The sequence below is a fragment of the Ostrea edulis genome, chromosome 10, assembly GCF_947568905.1.
Source record: "Ostrea edulis chromosome 10, xbOstEdul1.1, whole genome shotgun sequence".
In the NCBI taxonomy this organism is placed as follows: Eukaryota; Metazoa; Mollusca; class Bivalvia; order Ostreida; family Ostreidae; genus Ostrea; species Ostrea edulis.
In genome coordinates, this window is record NC_079173.1 from 23,484,543 (window position 1) to 23,498,607 (window position 14,065).

At 34.8% G+C, this 14,065-nt stretch overlaps 1 protein-coding gene across 1 annotated transcript; it reads left to right on the plus strand.

Moving 5' to 3' along the window:
* The first annotated feature begins 57 nt into the window (after positions 1 to 57).
* On the plus strand, positions 58 to 12,261 carry LOC125665578 (tRNA N6-adenosine threonylcarbamoyltransferase, mitochondrial-like). The gene is made up of 10 exons (XM_048898288.2): positions 58 to 404; positions 4,019 to 4,118; positions 4,565 to 4,659; positions 6,082 to 6,144; positions 6,881 to 7,010; positions 7,818 to 8,022; positions 8,948 to 9,093; positions 9,905 to 10,035; positions 10,582 to 10,653; positions 12,115 to 12,261. Exons 1-10 carry the CDS (start codon positions 172 to 174, stop codon positions 12,197 to 12,199), a joined length of 1,260 nt encoding a protein of 419 aa, XP_048754245.2. The 5' UTR covers positions 58 to 171; the 3' UTR covers positions 12,200 to 12,261.
* The last annotated feature ends 1,804 nt before the right edge of the window (positions 12,262 to 14,065 follow it).

A 14,065-nucleotide genomic window follows, 5' to 3' on the forward strand; every position in this document is an offset into this window, starting at 1 on the left:
TATGGAAATTTGTTTAGAAACTAGTTTATTTCAAATTCAAAATATTCCTCGTTCGATGTCCTTTTCTTCCAAATCCAAGATGGCTGCGCCCATTGAAAAGTTGTGAAGTTTTAGCCTGGGTAACTGTAACACGAGAGTGGAAGAATTCGAGGACAAAGGACTTTACTAATAATGTTTATATATAGAACAATATCATACTCACTAAACCGTGCGCTACACAGATGTGTGCAAATCAGGAAACATCGTATATCACAGACTTTGCATAGGCATAATCACAATTTCAACAAACCGAAAGTAGTTCTTGGTATAGAGACAAGTTGTGATGACACGGGTGTTGCAGTTGTTGATACAGATGGTCAAATTCTTGGAGAGGCATTGCATTCACAAACTGAAATACACGTTGAGTAAGTGTTAAAATATTTAAAAGATCTTCAACCATACATGACCAAAATCTGGAATGTGCATGCAAACACTGCTCTGTCATTCTCGTTCCATTGTCTGTTGACTTCAACTTCTTTGCCTGACCTAAAGTTTCCATTTAATTTTGATCTAATACTTTAAAAAAGTATTTGATTGACAGGCAAGGCCAGTAGTGTGAGAAAAAGCTGTTGAAGATAGTCATTTTAGTTTCTGTTAAGTGTTAAGTGTTTACATTGTAATGTGATCACAAAATTTTTATTTCAAACAAGTATTTTGTAATATCAAACAGTGTATACTGCATATTATGCAGCATCTAAATATGTTAGTTGTCCATAGGTCCTGTGGGTCATGATCCCATATCATGATCGATTAACACAATCACGAGAATAATGATAAGCTGATGATGTGATTGTTATGGGGGGGGGGGGTTGCACAACATCAGATACATAGAATTTTAAGATGATACAGACCTTTAAAATTTGAACAGACAGTTTATATTAATTTAAATCATATGCTACAACATGGAAACAAAAATCATACATATGCTGATCTTATTATCAATAATATAATGATATAACACTACCTTGTTAATAGTATAATGATGCAACATTAAGCTAAACTGATATGTTGTTGATTTATTAGCTGCTAATTCAAATAAATATTGTAGTGGGAGTCAGCAGATTAGCAGTTTAAATAACAATATGCTTAATGAAAGGTGAAGATAACTGATCTCATAACTCCTATAAGGAATACAAAATTAAGAGTTGGGCAAACACAGGCCCCTGGACATACCAGAGGTGGGGTCAGATGCCTAGGAAGAATAAGCATCCCCTGTTGACCAGTCACACCTGCTGTGAGCTTTATCTCTTGTTCAGGTAAACGGAGTAATCCTTAGTCAGAATCAGTATGCCAAGAAAGGCCTAACAATCAATATGAACAGACAGCATTTGACCCAATGACAGGTTGTATTAGCAAACTAAATCATTATAACAACCATAGTATTTGCGAAATGCTGACTTTAAACGAGACTGTTGAAACCCTTGTAACGTACATCAACTTGAGTTTGAGATCAATTTCATTTTGAGACTGTTACCAATTTAAGTATTTTACTTGACCAAGGTGACTGATTGTTGGGCAATGTGGTGTCACAATGGTGTTATTGTCCTATAACGTTGTAGTGATGTCACAGTAGTGTTATTGTCCTATAACATTATTGTGATTGTCACAATATTGTTATTGTCCTATAACATTATTGTGATGTCACAGTGGTGTTATTGTCCTATATAACATTATTTTGATGTCACAGTGGTGTTATTGTCCTATAACATTATTGTGATGTCACAGTAGTGTTATTGTCCTATAACATTATTGTGATGTCACAGTGGTGTTATTGTCCTATATAACATTATTTTGATGTCACAGTGGTGTTATTGTCCTATAACATTATTGTGATGTCACAGTGGTGTTATTGTCCTATAACATTATTGTGATGTCACAGTGGTGTTATTGTCCTATAACATTATTGTGATGTCACAGTGGTGTTATTGTCCTATATAACATTATTGTGATGTCACAGTAGTGTTATTGTCCTATAACATTATTGTGATGTCACAGTGGTGTTATTGTCCTATATAACATTATTTTGATGTCACAGTGGTGTTATTGTCCTATAACATTATTGTGATGTCACAGTAGTGTTATTGTCCTATAACATTATTGTGATGTCACAGTGGTGTTATTGTCCTATATAACATTATTTTGATGTCACAGTGGTGTTATTGTCCTATAACATTATTGTGATGTCACAGTGGTGTTATTGTCCTATAACATTATTGTGATGTCACAGTGGTGTTATTGTCCTATAACATTATTGTGATGTCACAGTGGTGTTATTGTCCTATATAACATTATTGTGATGTCACAGTAGTGTTATTGTCCTATAACATTATTGTGATGTCACAGTGGTGTTATTGTCCTATATAACATTATTTTGATGTCACAGTGGTGTTATTGTCCTATAACATTATTGTGATGTCACAGTAGTGTTATTGTCCTATAACATTATTGTGATGTCACAGTGGTGTTATTGTCCTATATAACATTATTTTGATGTCACAGTGGTGTTATTGTCCTATAACATTATTGTGATGTCACAGTGGTGTTATTGTCCTATAACATTATTGTGATGTCACAGTGGTGTTATTGTCCTATAACATTATTGTGATGTCACAGTGGTGTTATTGTCCTATATAACATTATTGTGATGTCACAGTAGTGTTATTGTCCTATAACATTATTGTGATGTCACAGTGGTGTTATTGTACTATATAACATTATTTTGATGTCACAGTGGTGTTATTGTCCTATATAACATTATTGTGATGTTATTGTCCTATAACATTATTGTGATGTCACAGTAGTGTTATTGTCCTATAACATTATTGTGATGTCACAGTGGTGCTATTGTCCTATAACATTATTGTGATGTCACAGTGGTGTTATTGTCCTATAACATTGTGATGTTACAGGGGTGTTATTGTCCTATGTAACATTATTGTGATGTCACAGTGGTGTTATTGTCCTATATAACATTATTGTGATGTCACAGTGGTGTTATGTCCTATATAACATTATTGTGATGCTATTGTCCTATAACATTATTGTGATACATGTATCACAGTGGTGTTATTGTCCTATATAACATTATTGTGATGTCACAGTGGTGTTATTGTTCTATAACATTATTGTGATGTCACAGTGGTGTTATTGTCCTATAACATTATTGTGATGTCACAGGGGTGTTATTGTCCTATATAACATTATTGTGATGTCACAGTGGTGTTATTGTCCTATAACATTATTGTGATGTCACAGTGATGTTATTGTCCTATAACATTGTGATGTTACAGGGGTGTTATTGTCCTATGTAACATTATTGTGATGTCACAGTGGTGTTATTGTCCTATATAACATTATTGTGATGTCACAGTGGTGTTATTGTTCTATAACATTTTCGTGATATCACAGGAATGTTATTGTTCTATAACATTATTGTGATGTCACAGGGGTGTTATTGTCCTATATAAAATTATTGTGATGTCACAGTGGTATTATTGTTCTATAACATTATTGTGATGTCACAGTGGTGTTATTGTCCTATAACATTATTGTGATGTCACAGGGGTGTTATTGTCCTATATAACATTATTGTGATGTCACAGTGGTGTTATTGTCCTATATAACATTATTGTGATGTCACAGGGGTGTTATTGTCCTATATAACATTATTGTGATGTCACAGTGATGTTATTGTCCTATAACATTGTGATGTCACAGTGGTGTTATTGTCTTATAACATTTTCGTGATGTCACAGGAATGTTATTGTTCTATAACATTATTGTGATGTCACAGTGGTGTTATTGTCCTATAACATTGTGATATCACAGTGGTGGTTTTGTCCTATAACATCATTGAGATTTGGAAGATTTTCTTAACAAAATCAGCATAGAATGTTAACGTTACTGTAATATTTGAATGTTTTTGGCAATGCTCGTTCCTATGTTTACCAAAAATGAATGAAGTTCAATCATATTACAGACAAGGGGGAATTAATCCATCAACAGCACAGACCCTGCACCGGGAGCACATACAGAATGTGGTCTCCACTGCCTTAGAAAGAGCAAGAAAATCTTTACAGGTAACATGAAAGTCTCACTTATTCATAGCTGGCTGGGACCAACATCTGGAGAGGTAATGTCAACATCAGAGGAATCAGGTGTACATGTGTACTATAGGATTGAAGAATTTTTTGTTGGGTAAACTGCAGACATTTTACTCACAAACTGAATAAAAGTGCAAATAAATTCGATACATTTTTTAAAAAGAATATTTGATTCTTATAATTCCAATTCATTAACTGAATTAACACTTTCAAAGATTTCGATAGTTTCCCAATGAGTCTTTGTACATTACACTATTTATTTTTAGACACATGAATAAATAGCGTTTTCGGATTTATTGATGTGGAAATTCTTGTTCAGCTTTACTTTTGTCCAATCAAAACAATTGTAATATATAATATTTCTGTCTAGTATTACGTATAATATAATTCTGTTATTCCAAAAGTCATTATCAATATTTTAGGACTTGGATGCCATTGCAGTGACTGTAGAGCCCGGTCTGACTCTTTGTCTGAGAATCGGAGTCGATTATGCCAAAGAACTGGTGGCTCAGAGCAGGTACAGTTTCTCCGTGGTTTGTAGTTCTCCATACTTTATTAACATATTCTAATTCTGACAATTATCTACAAACGAAGTAAAAAACTGGAGACCAACACCTTGACGTTTAATTTGTGGCAGACTCTCATGTGTGGATACCACGCAGTATTCAACAGCGTCTGCATCCAAAGTAAAAACTTAAAGATAAAAAAACAGATGACCAACACATCATGAGAATGCAATGTTAAATTTATCTGGCTGACCGGTTTCGACCATTGGGTGGTCGTTATCAGAACAATTATATATTTTGATTCTGACAAAAGTGTGTGTGAGATATGAATAGGAATCTAAAAGTACTTAAGAAGTGAATGTAATTTTAAAAATCAGTGGTGCAAAAGCAGTGTGACACATATGAACTGTGTGTAATGTCAATTTACTGTTGCCAGTGAAATTTTCAATAACACAGAATGAAAGTTAAAAGTTTTTAAAAATTCTGTCTATTTTAACTCAATCACGTGCTTTATCATTGTATAGAAAAGTATTCTTACACTATGAATTTACAACATGAGCTATTTTCAAAAGTTCACTCGCCATAAGAATAATTTATGTCAACTTTGGAACATCTCAAATTTTACTTGCATTAAAATAGTTATACTGAAAAGAGTGTTCTGGGTTATATTTGCGACCTTCCATCTAGAAGTTTATTTTCAGACACCTTTAAATTTGTTTTGTTTTGCCATGGTTACATTCACTACAGTTTTGATTCCATGGCTTTCGCCTACATGTACAACAGAAATAGCAAATCTGAGATTGTGTGTTGTATATTATTTAACGTCTCACTGTAGAATCTTTCTCTCATATGGGTATGTCACCATAAGATTGCCAGTGAAGGGCAGCAAAATTTAGGCCTCTGCACGGCGTTTTCGACCTTTGAGCAGAGAGGGATCTTTATCGCACCACACCTGCTATGACATGGGTCCTCAGTTTTTATGATCTCATCCGTAGGACCGCCCCATTTATTATGACAAGCAAGGGGTACTGAGCACCTATTCTAACCCGGATTCCGGGGGGATGGAGGTGGGAGGGGGGGGGGGGGTACTGAAGACCTACTCTAACCCAGATATGTACAAGGGGAAATATGATGTAAATTTGAAGCAAATATGAGGCTGTATAAAGTTTGCAATCAAATTCAAAGAATTTTGGTACTCCGGATTGTAGCATCATCCCTAGGCAATATCCCGAAATATGAAGCGTGGAGAAAAGTATCTTTTTGAGAAGTCATGGGCCAGCTTGAAGTTTTTATGGTAGATGAATCGATGACGGACAAGACAAACGATATCTTCTATTCTTTCTATTCGTTAAGGTTTTTTCTAATTGTATTCTGCATCACTGTCTGTCTAAATGTAGGTCTGTCATTTCAAATGAATTATTTTTCTGTTGCAGGCTACCAATGATCCCGGTTCATCATATGCAAGCTCATGCTCTGACTGCCAGGATGCTGGAGAAGTACGTAAAACTGTGTGTTACAAATCGTGCAGAGTAGCAGGGGTGGATCCAGAAATTTTTGAAAGAATGGATCTACCATTAATTTTGGTTTTCAAAGGGGTTTCCACCTTCAAAATGCATTATTTTTACCTTTTCTTAGCAAAATTTTCTGACAAAAGGGGGGGTATTTCAATCCCTGGACCCCCCCCCCCCCCCCCCTCTGGATCCACCACTGAGTAATCCTAAGGTGGATACAACATTGAAATGTTAATTGTCCAGGGGTATCTCTGCACTGATTTAGATCCAGAAGTCTGTTAGTGTAAAAATCAATATAATTTTGGTCTGAACCTACAACCAGCTGAAAATTCTTTCAAAAATTAGCGGTCAACAGAGGATGCTTACTCCTCCTAGGCACCTGATCCCACCTCTGGTGTGTCCAGGGGTCCGTGTTTATCTGTTCCCACCTCAGGTATATCCAGGGGTCCGTGTTTACCCAACTCTCTATTTTGTATTCCATATAGGAGTTATGTGATCACTGTTCATTATCTTCATCTTTCATTGTAAATTGGACGTTTTCTTGTGGTTTGAACTTTGTGGGATAAAGGTCCTGAAGAAATCTACAAAGATTAAACCCCTACTCCCCCCCCCCCCCTTCCCCAAAGTCCCTTCCTATGGTACCAGTGTAAGCACATGCTTAACCATTTACTCTGGCGATGTTAGAAAAAGTTCCTTTTATTTTTTCACATGGACATTCTAGGATTGAGTTTCCGTTCCTTGTTCTGCTAATCAGTGGTGGACACTCAATACTTACCCTGGCCCAAGACGTGGATAGATACCTCACTATTGGAAATGGCCTGGATACCTCACCGGGGGACTGTTTGGAAAAGGTAGAGAATGGGAGATAAATGTATTGTTGTGTATAGGAGAGAGAAAATTTGTGGTATTCGAGGTATTGGTGTTCGAGATATCGGTATTCGAGGTATTGGTGTTCGAGATATCGGTATTTGAGATATTAGTGTTTGAGATATCGGTATTTGAGATATAAGTGTTTGAGATATCGGTATTTGAGATATCGGTATTTGAGATATCGGTATTTGAGATATCAGTATTTGAGATATTAGTGTTTGAGATATCGGTATTTGAGATATAAGTGTTTGAGATATCAGTATTTGAGATATAAGTGTTTGAGATATCGGTATTTGAGATATCAGTATTTGAGATATCGGTATTTGAGATATCAATATTTGAGATATCAGTATTTGAGATATTAGTGTTTGAGATATCGGTATTTGAGATATCAGTATTTGAGATATCGGTATTTGAGATATCAGTATTTGAGATATCGGTATTTGAGATATCGGTATTTGAGATATCAATATTCGAGATAAGGAAGTTCAACTGCACATGAGAAAGTAACCTTTGGTTTCAATTCACTGTTTAAATGGAGGGGCTACTATTTATTGATATATACATGATACTGATACTGTCCACATGTAGTTTGCAGTCTATGTAACCTGTAGTTAATGTTGTAAACTTTCTTTCTTTTTTTAATTTCCTTCTTTATAAACTGTCTTACTGTTATGCCCTCTGGGCCCAAAATTGGAATAAACTTATCTTATCTTATCTATACATTGAAAAATTAGTTGAAACATTTGATATACCTAATAAAGAGAATTTATTCCATTGTATTTCAGGTGGCTAGGCGACTGAATCTGAATTCGCTTTCTCAATGCAAGTCACTCAGTGGGGGCGCTGCTGTAGAACTCATGGCAAGGGGAGGTAACCCGCACAAGTTTCCTTTCTCCGTGCCCTTGGTTAAGGAGCCCAGCTGTAATTTTTCCTTTTCTGGGTTACGCAGTCAAGCAGAACGCATCATTGAAGTAGAAAAAAACCAGGAGGGTATGTCTCTATTTTGTAGCTTCAATGAGTATGGCAGTCATATTGGGCTAACTTTCTCTGGTGTCTGTCTGACTGTCTGTGTCTGGAGTCATGAGAAATAGGCAGAACTCTTTTTTAGCTCACCTGAGCTGATCGCCTGTTGTCCGTCTTCTGTCCATCTGTAAACTTTTTACATTTTCGACATCTTCTTCAGAACCACTTGGCCAATTTTAACCAAACTTGGCAAAATGCGTCCCTGGGTGAAGGGCTTTCAATTTTATTCAAATGAAGGGCCATGCCCCCTTCAAAGAGGAGATAATTACAAAAATGCAAAAATAGGGTGGGGTCATTTAAAAATCTCCCAGTGAAGGTCAATCTCTAAAGCTTACAAAAAGCATGAAACGATTACAGTACATATATCAAAGGAGGGATGAGATAGACAGGGAATCCACACAATTCGGAGAAATTATCGCTGCAAGAAAAAATTATGAAAAGGGGAAGGGGGTAATAAATATCCATGCTTCAGGTGCCTGTGGTTTAAATTACTGTAAAACCCTAATGTTGTATGCAGGAAGTGTATTTTAAAATTACAGTAAAATACGCTTAAAGAGAAGTCCAGGGGATGAACAATTTTGATTTGACATGTTATAAACGTAATTCGTTATATCCAATAAGTTCATGATATGCTTTAAAATTATTATATAGGGAATAAAAATTGTTTTACTGTAAACATGAATTCAGTATAAGGGTGCTCACTGTAATTGTGTTTTACTGTAAACATGAATTTATTATAAGGGTGTTCACTGTAATTCGGAAATCCCAACCACTTATTCTTTTTTTTTTTTGCCCTCAATATCTCAAATCCTCTGATATCTCAAACTGTAATTAATGAAATAAATCAAGAATACATGTACGATGTAATGTGGAATTTTAATTATTTTCCTAGGGATTTCTGACAGTGAAGTGATCCGCGACGTGTCTGACTTCTGTGCTTCCTTGCAGCACTGTGTCGCCTTTCAAATTTGTCGCAGGCTTCAGAGAGCGTTTGCCTTTTGTACAATGCAAGGCTTATTGCCTAGTCATCCCACTCTGGTAAGAAACATTGGTACTGAAAATGTCATGTGAAACACATTATTAAGCATGTATGTATTGCAGGCACACGTGTCAGAATATCTGAAGATTATGTGAATTTAAAAAAACTCTCTTTTATTAATAATTGTTAATCAAAAACCACAACTGTGACTGCAATTTTCTATGCAAACTATGAAACAGTCAGTCAAAGTGTGATATTAAAGACCCAATTTTAAGCCACCTCCCTTAAATTTACCTTCATTAGGATAAAAAACCCAACATACTGCCTGTCAATCAAAAAATGAGACAATAGCTCAGACCATGATTGACTGATTCAGCCAAGCATGTTAACTGGGTGTCTGAGATCTAATGTAGATACTAACCAACTTCCAGCTTGTCCACCACTTTCATCTACTGCAAAGATAACTTTGCAGTATTTTTTTTTTTGTATGCAAGTGTAGAAAGGTGAAAATAACCCTGAACACAGTATCTAAATATACATGTAGAACTTGTCCATCATCTTTAATACTTGCATGCCAAATGTCTGATTCGCTAAGGGAATGGTGAAGATGCTCATTTCGAAGAGCTCGCGAAGATGCTCATCCATAAGATTATACATTTGTCATTGAGATTTCAATTTTGTTGATGAAAATAAAGCCCTTAGCTGTGAAACTTTCAATGACAATAGACTAGCATTTTAAACATACAATTTATCATATTTATCTGAGCACAATTCACATGGTGCTCTTTTATTTGCAAACCTGTAAAGATAAAAAAAATTCTGAGAAATTATAAGAGTAAACGGGTCTTTAAATTGTAATCTCTTTTGTAGGTTGTGTCGGGTGGTGTAGCCAGCAACCTGTTTATAAGACAGTGTCTGCAGCAGGTGTGTAGTGAAAATTCTGCCAGACTAATCTGCCCCCCTCCAAAGTTATGTACAGACAATGGAATCATGATAGCATGGTGAGACAGTATATAAAAAGCTGTGACCAGTGTAAATTAAATTGATTGAAAACTTTTATTTCACTTTAATAGGACTGACCAAAATAGATACCTTCTTTTAAAGTTAATTATGTATCTGAGATTTGGAGGACTTTGGCTAAAAACAGACAAATAGTAGATTCTGAAGCCAAAGTTTAGGGGTTGTTTTTTTTTTATCTTTCTATAAGTTTTCAAATTGAGAACTTTTAAAAGGATTTATTTAGAAGTAATATGAATGACTTGGTTTAAATCTGATCTTAATTACTTCCTTTGTTGAGTTAAAAGTTCACAAAAGGCTTGCTGATAAAACTAAAAATGCAAAAATCACAGAAATGAAGTCCCTAGAAATATAAGTGATGTACAGTACATATATTTTTATAAAAATTTAAAATTTCACTGTTAAATCTAGCAGAAATATGTGTACATTTATATAGAAACTGCAAGTTTTGTTTTACAATCCATGTATACATGTATATGAACTAAATAATTATTATTCAATCATGCTGTACTTCCCAATATTATTTTCAGGAATGGGATTGAAAAACTCAAAGTTGGACGGGGGATTTCAGAGGACCCACAATCAGAGACTTATAGAGCTAGGTAAATACTATGTACTGGTTACGTGTAGAGTAGCTAATATTACCTATTTTTGGAAATATTTAAAGCTAAATTATATTACATCTGTATACATTCCTTACATCTACAGATAGGCAACATTAGCATTGCATATTGTTTACATGTTAATTATACCTTCAACATCAAAAAGTGTGGGGGTGGGTGGGGTGGGCGTAGGGGTGTATGTGGGGAGGGGGATCATTATGTGTGAGTGAATGTGGGTAGATGCGATTGGTGTATTTATGCTGGAATTAAATTGTCCACCTCTTTCCGTCCATGGACAGATTTATCTCCTGTCCATTTTAACCTGGAGTCACTAAAATTTACACATTAACTACAGCCACGGAATAAGGATGATGTCTATTAATTTCAGGATCATAAGGTTAAAGGTCAAGAGAGCTTGACTCTGACATAGGATAACGTTTCCTGGTCGTTTTTGTATGGATATAGGAAAATGGTGTCTCTGCCTTGTTATTCATAAATGGGATGAAAACGACCCCTTTTAATTTTAAGGTCAAAGATCAAGCAAATTTGACGGTGATATGTTTTTTTAAAAATGGTATTAGAACCTTAAAGGGACTGATTCACGATTTCCCCAAAAATTTAATTTTTCACTTTTAATGATCAAAATCTACTGTCTGATGTGTTTAAAAGAGTTCACATAAAAATTAAGGTTATCATTATCACAGAAGCTCATTTTAGAGAGTTTAATATTTGTTTTGTAAACAAAGATTGCAGTATATTATTGTTTAGGACATTTTCAAAAGAAATGGATATCGATATAACTTTATTTTATATCTTTGAAATTCACATTTCAAACATTCTTTGGGTCAAATGTGTCATTTAAAATCTGTGACTATGTAAAATTAAGATGTTTTATATATTACAAACTTAATGTTTCACTGGTTTGTTTGTATATATTAAAAGACTCGAGTCTTTGTTTACATAACACAGATTTAAGGCTAAAATATTGCTTTTATTCTTGCATTCAGAGGGTAAAAATTTCGGCTGTGAACATTAAATGAGTTACATTTTTAATGCTTAAATTAACATAAAAAATAAAAATATTTTTTTCAAAAATCGTGAACCAGTCCCTGTAACGGGTGTCACTTTCCTCTTGAAATCTCCCACATAAAGACTTAATTGCCTTGTTTTTGCTGCGGTGTAAAATTTGGCGATTTACTAGCTCATAAGTATACAAATGTTTTAATGATTGTAGTGGAGTATGTTTTGGCAGACATGGACTTCAAAGACATAAAATGTTTTACTGTCATCAGAAAGAACTGATATAAAAAAACAACACAGTAGTTTATTTACCTCCCAAACTGAAGAGTGCTATATGAGTGCTGCATGTCCCTCTGACATTACAGGAATTAGAGTACCAAAGCCCTCTCGAAGTCAATAATTTAGTTTGCATGTAACACTGTTGTGTATTCATTATTGCAGGAGTCCAATTGGAGAAAATATAGCAGACGAGGTGACGAAAATCGGCCTAAAAATTCCTCCTCTCAAACTCAAGATTCAGCCATGAATGGGTACAAAAATAACTGACTTAGCATTCAGCTTTGCAATTAAAACATATTTCAAAGTCAATACATGTATTTTTTTTTTTTACCTTAATTTACAGACAAAGTGGTACATGTAGAAACTAAATGGACAGGATCCATTGATTTAGCTTAACCTTGCCCAAAAGGTCATGCAAGCTTTTTCTGATCAGAGTTTCTATGGCAACGTTTAGTCTTTTCTGTCGTTAACTGTTCACATCATCAACTTATTCTCTGGAACAACTATTGGGCAAGGTGCATGTACTTGGCTATTAGTAATTGCAAATGTTTTTCTAGGTCATGTCTCTGGAAATCGGATCGAGATGGAATTTAACGTGTTATCATGGCATAACTTTGTAAACAAATCAACTTCCTCGTAATATATTGCTGCATGCCATATAAGGGAACTTGATACAAATTACAGTTCCTGTAGACTGGTTTAACTTTTAGCAGGAATGAAGTAACTGTTGCAACATGAAATCTATGGCATATAGTACGTGAAAATGATTTGATTCTAATCTTAGAGGCAATTAAGCTTCCTATCAAGGCATACACTATTATTTAAGAAATGAACATCACTTTTGAGCTGTTCATGGTCAATATGAACGGATTTGGATTTGAGGCAAATTCTGTGACATTATGATGCCCCATGTACAATTCATATGTCAATGCAGCATATTTACATTTCCAAACTTTTTGCCTTCGATAACTTTATGAAGTGAATTGATAGCCATTTTTCCTCATGAATATGAATGATGTGCACACAAATCTTGATAATATAAGAAAGCTATTTTCAACAGCTGGGAATATTATATTCCAAGAGACACTAGGAGGAATTCTTTTAGCACATTAAAACTGATGTCTCCCCTTCCATTTTCAATAGTTTTTTAAAAACATTTCTTTAGGGATCATCTTTAAAGTGGAAAATTCATTGTTAACAGTACATAACTGTCACCTATATGAATATGTGCTTCAACCAAGGATCAGTGTTGTGAACATCAAAAGGCCAATGTCAAAAGACAAAAAAAGTTATGGTCCGGACAAAAAAACATGCCCACATAGTCTTCTACTATTTGACCTTTACATAAGAGGTCAAAGGTAATAAAAAATGGCATGCGCCACACTGTCTTATCATGGTATATATACCCAAAAAGTTATGATCCGGACAAAACATGTCCCAAAAATTCTATTATTTCACCTCTACATAAAAGGTCAAAGGCCATCAAAAATGGCACGTGACACTCTGTCTTATCATGGTATATCCACATACCATATATCAAAGGTCTATGTCAAAAGACGAAAAAAGTTATGGCCCAGACAAACGTTGTATAAAAAAAAGAAAAAGAATTCACACCAAAACAATATGTCCCCTTCTGGGAAGGGGGAGGGGGACATAATGAATGTAAAATAAAATATAAATTCCACTTTTGAAAACACACAAGGGTATGAACAGCAATGCTTCGTGCCAGCATACTTTTCATGAACCGCTAATGCAATTCATGAAGTATTCTGGTTATGCGTCACAGTTCACGCCCTCATGCAATTTGTGTCTTTATGAAGCCACTTTAAAATGTCCGTAATATTGGACTGATGGTTGTCATCTTCTGCTTGCTTTTTTTTTTTTATATCCTGCATTACCATGGTAACAATTTTCAACGCTGAATTCAGTGAAATGACCTTCCTGTAACTTTGAGTAACCAGTTTGAACTAATTAAACTAACTCAAAGATGAATTTAATATTACAGGGACTATTTTCATTTTTAACAATTCAATAATTATAAATATTTCTACGTGACACATCAAGTGATATCCCCGTGTCAAAATTGATTTCAAATTACAGAAGTAGTCTTACA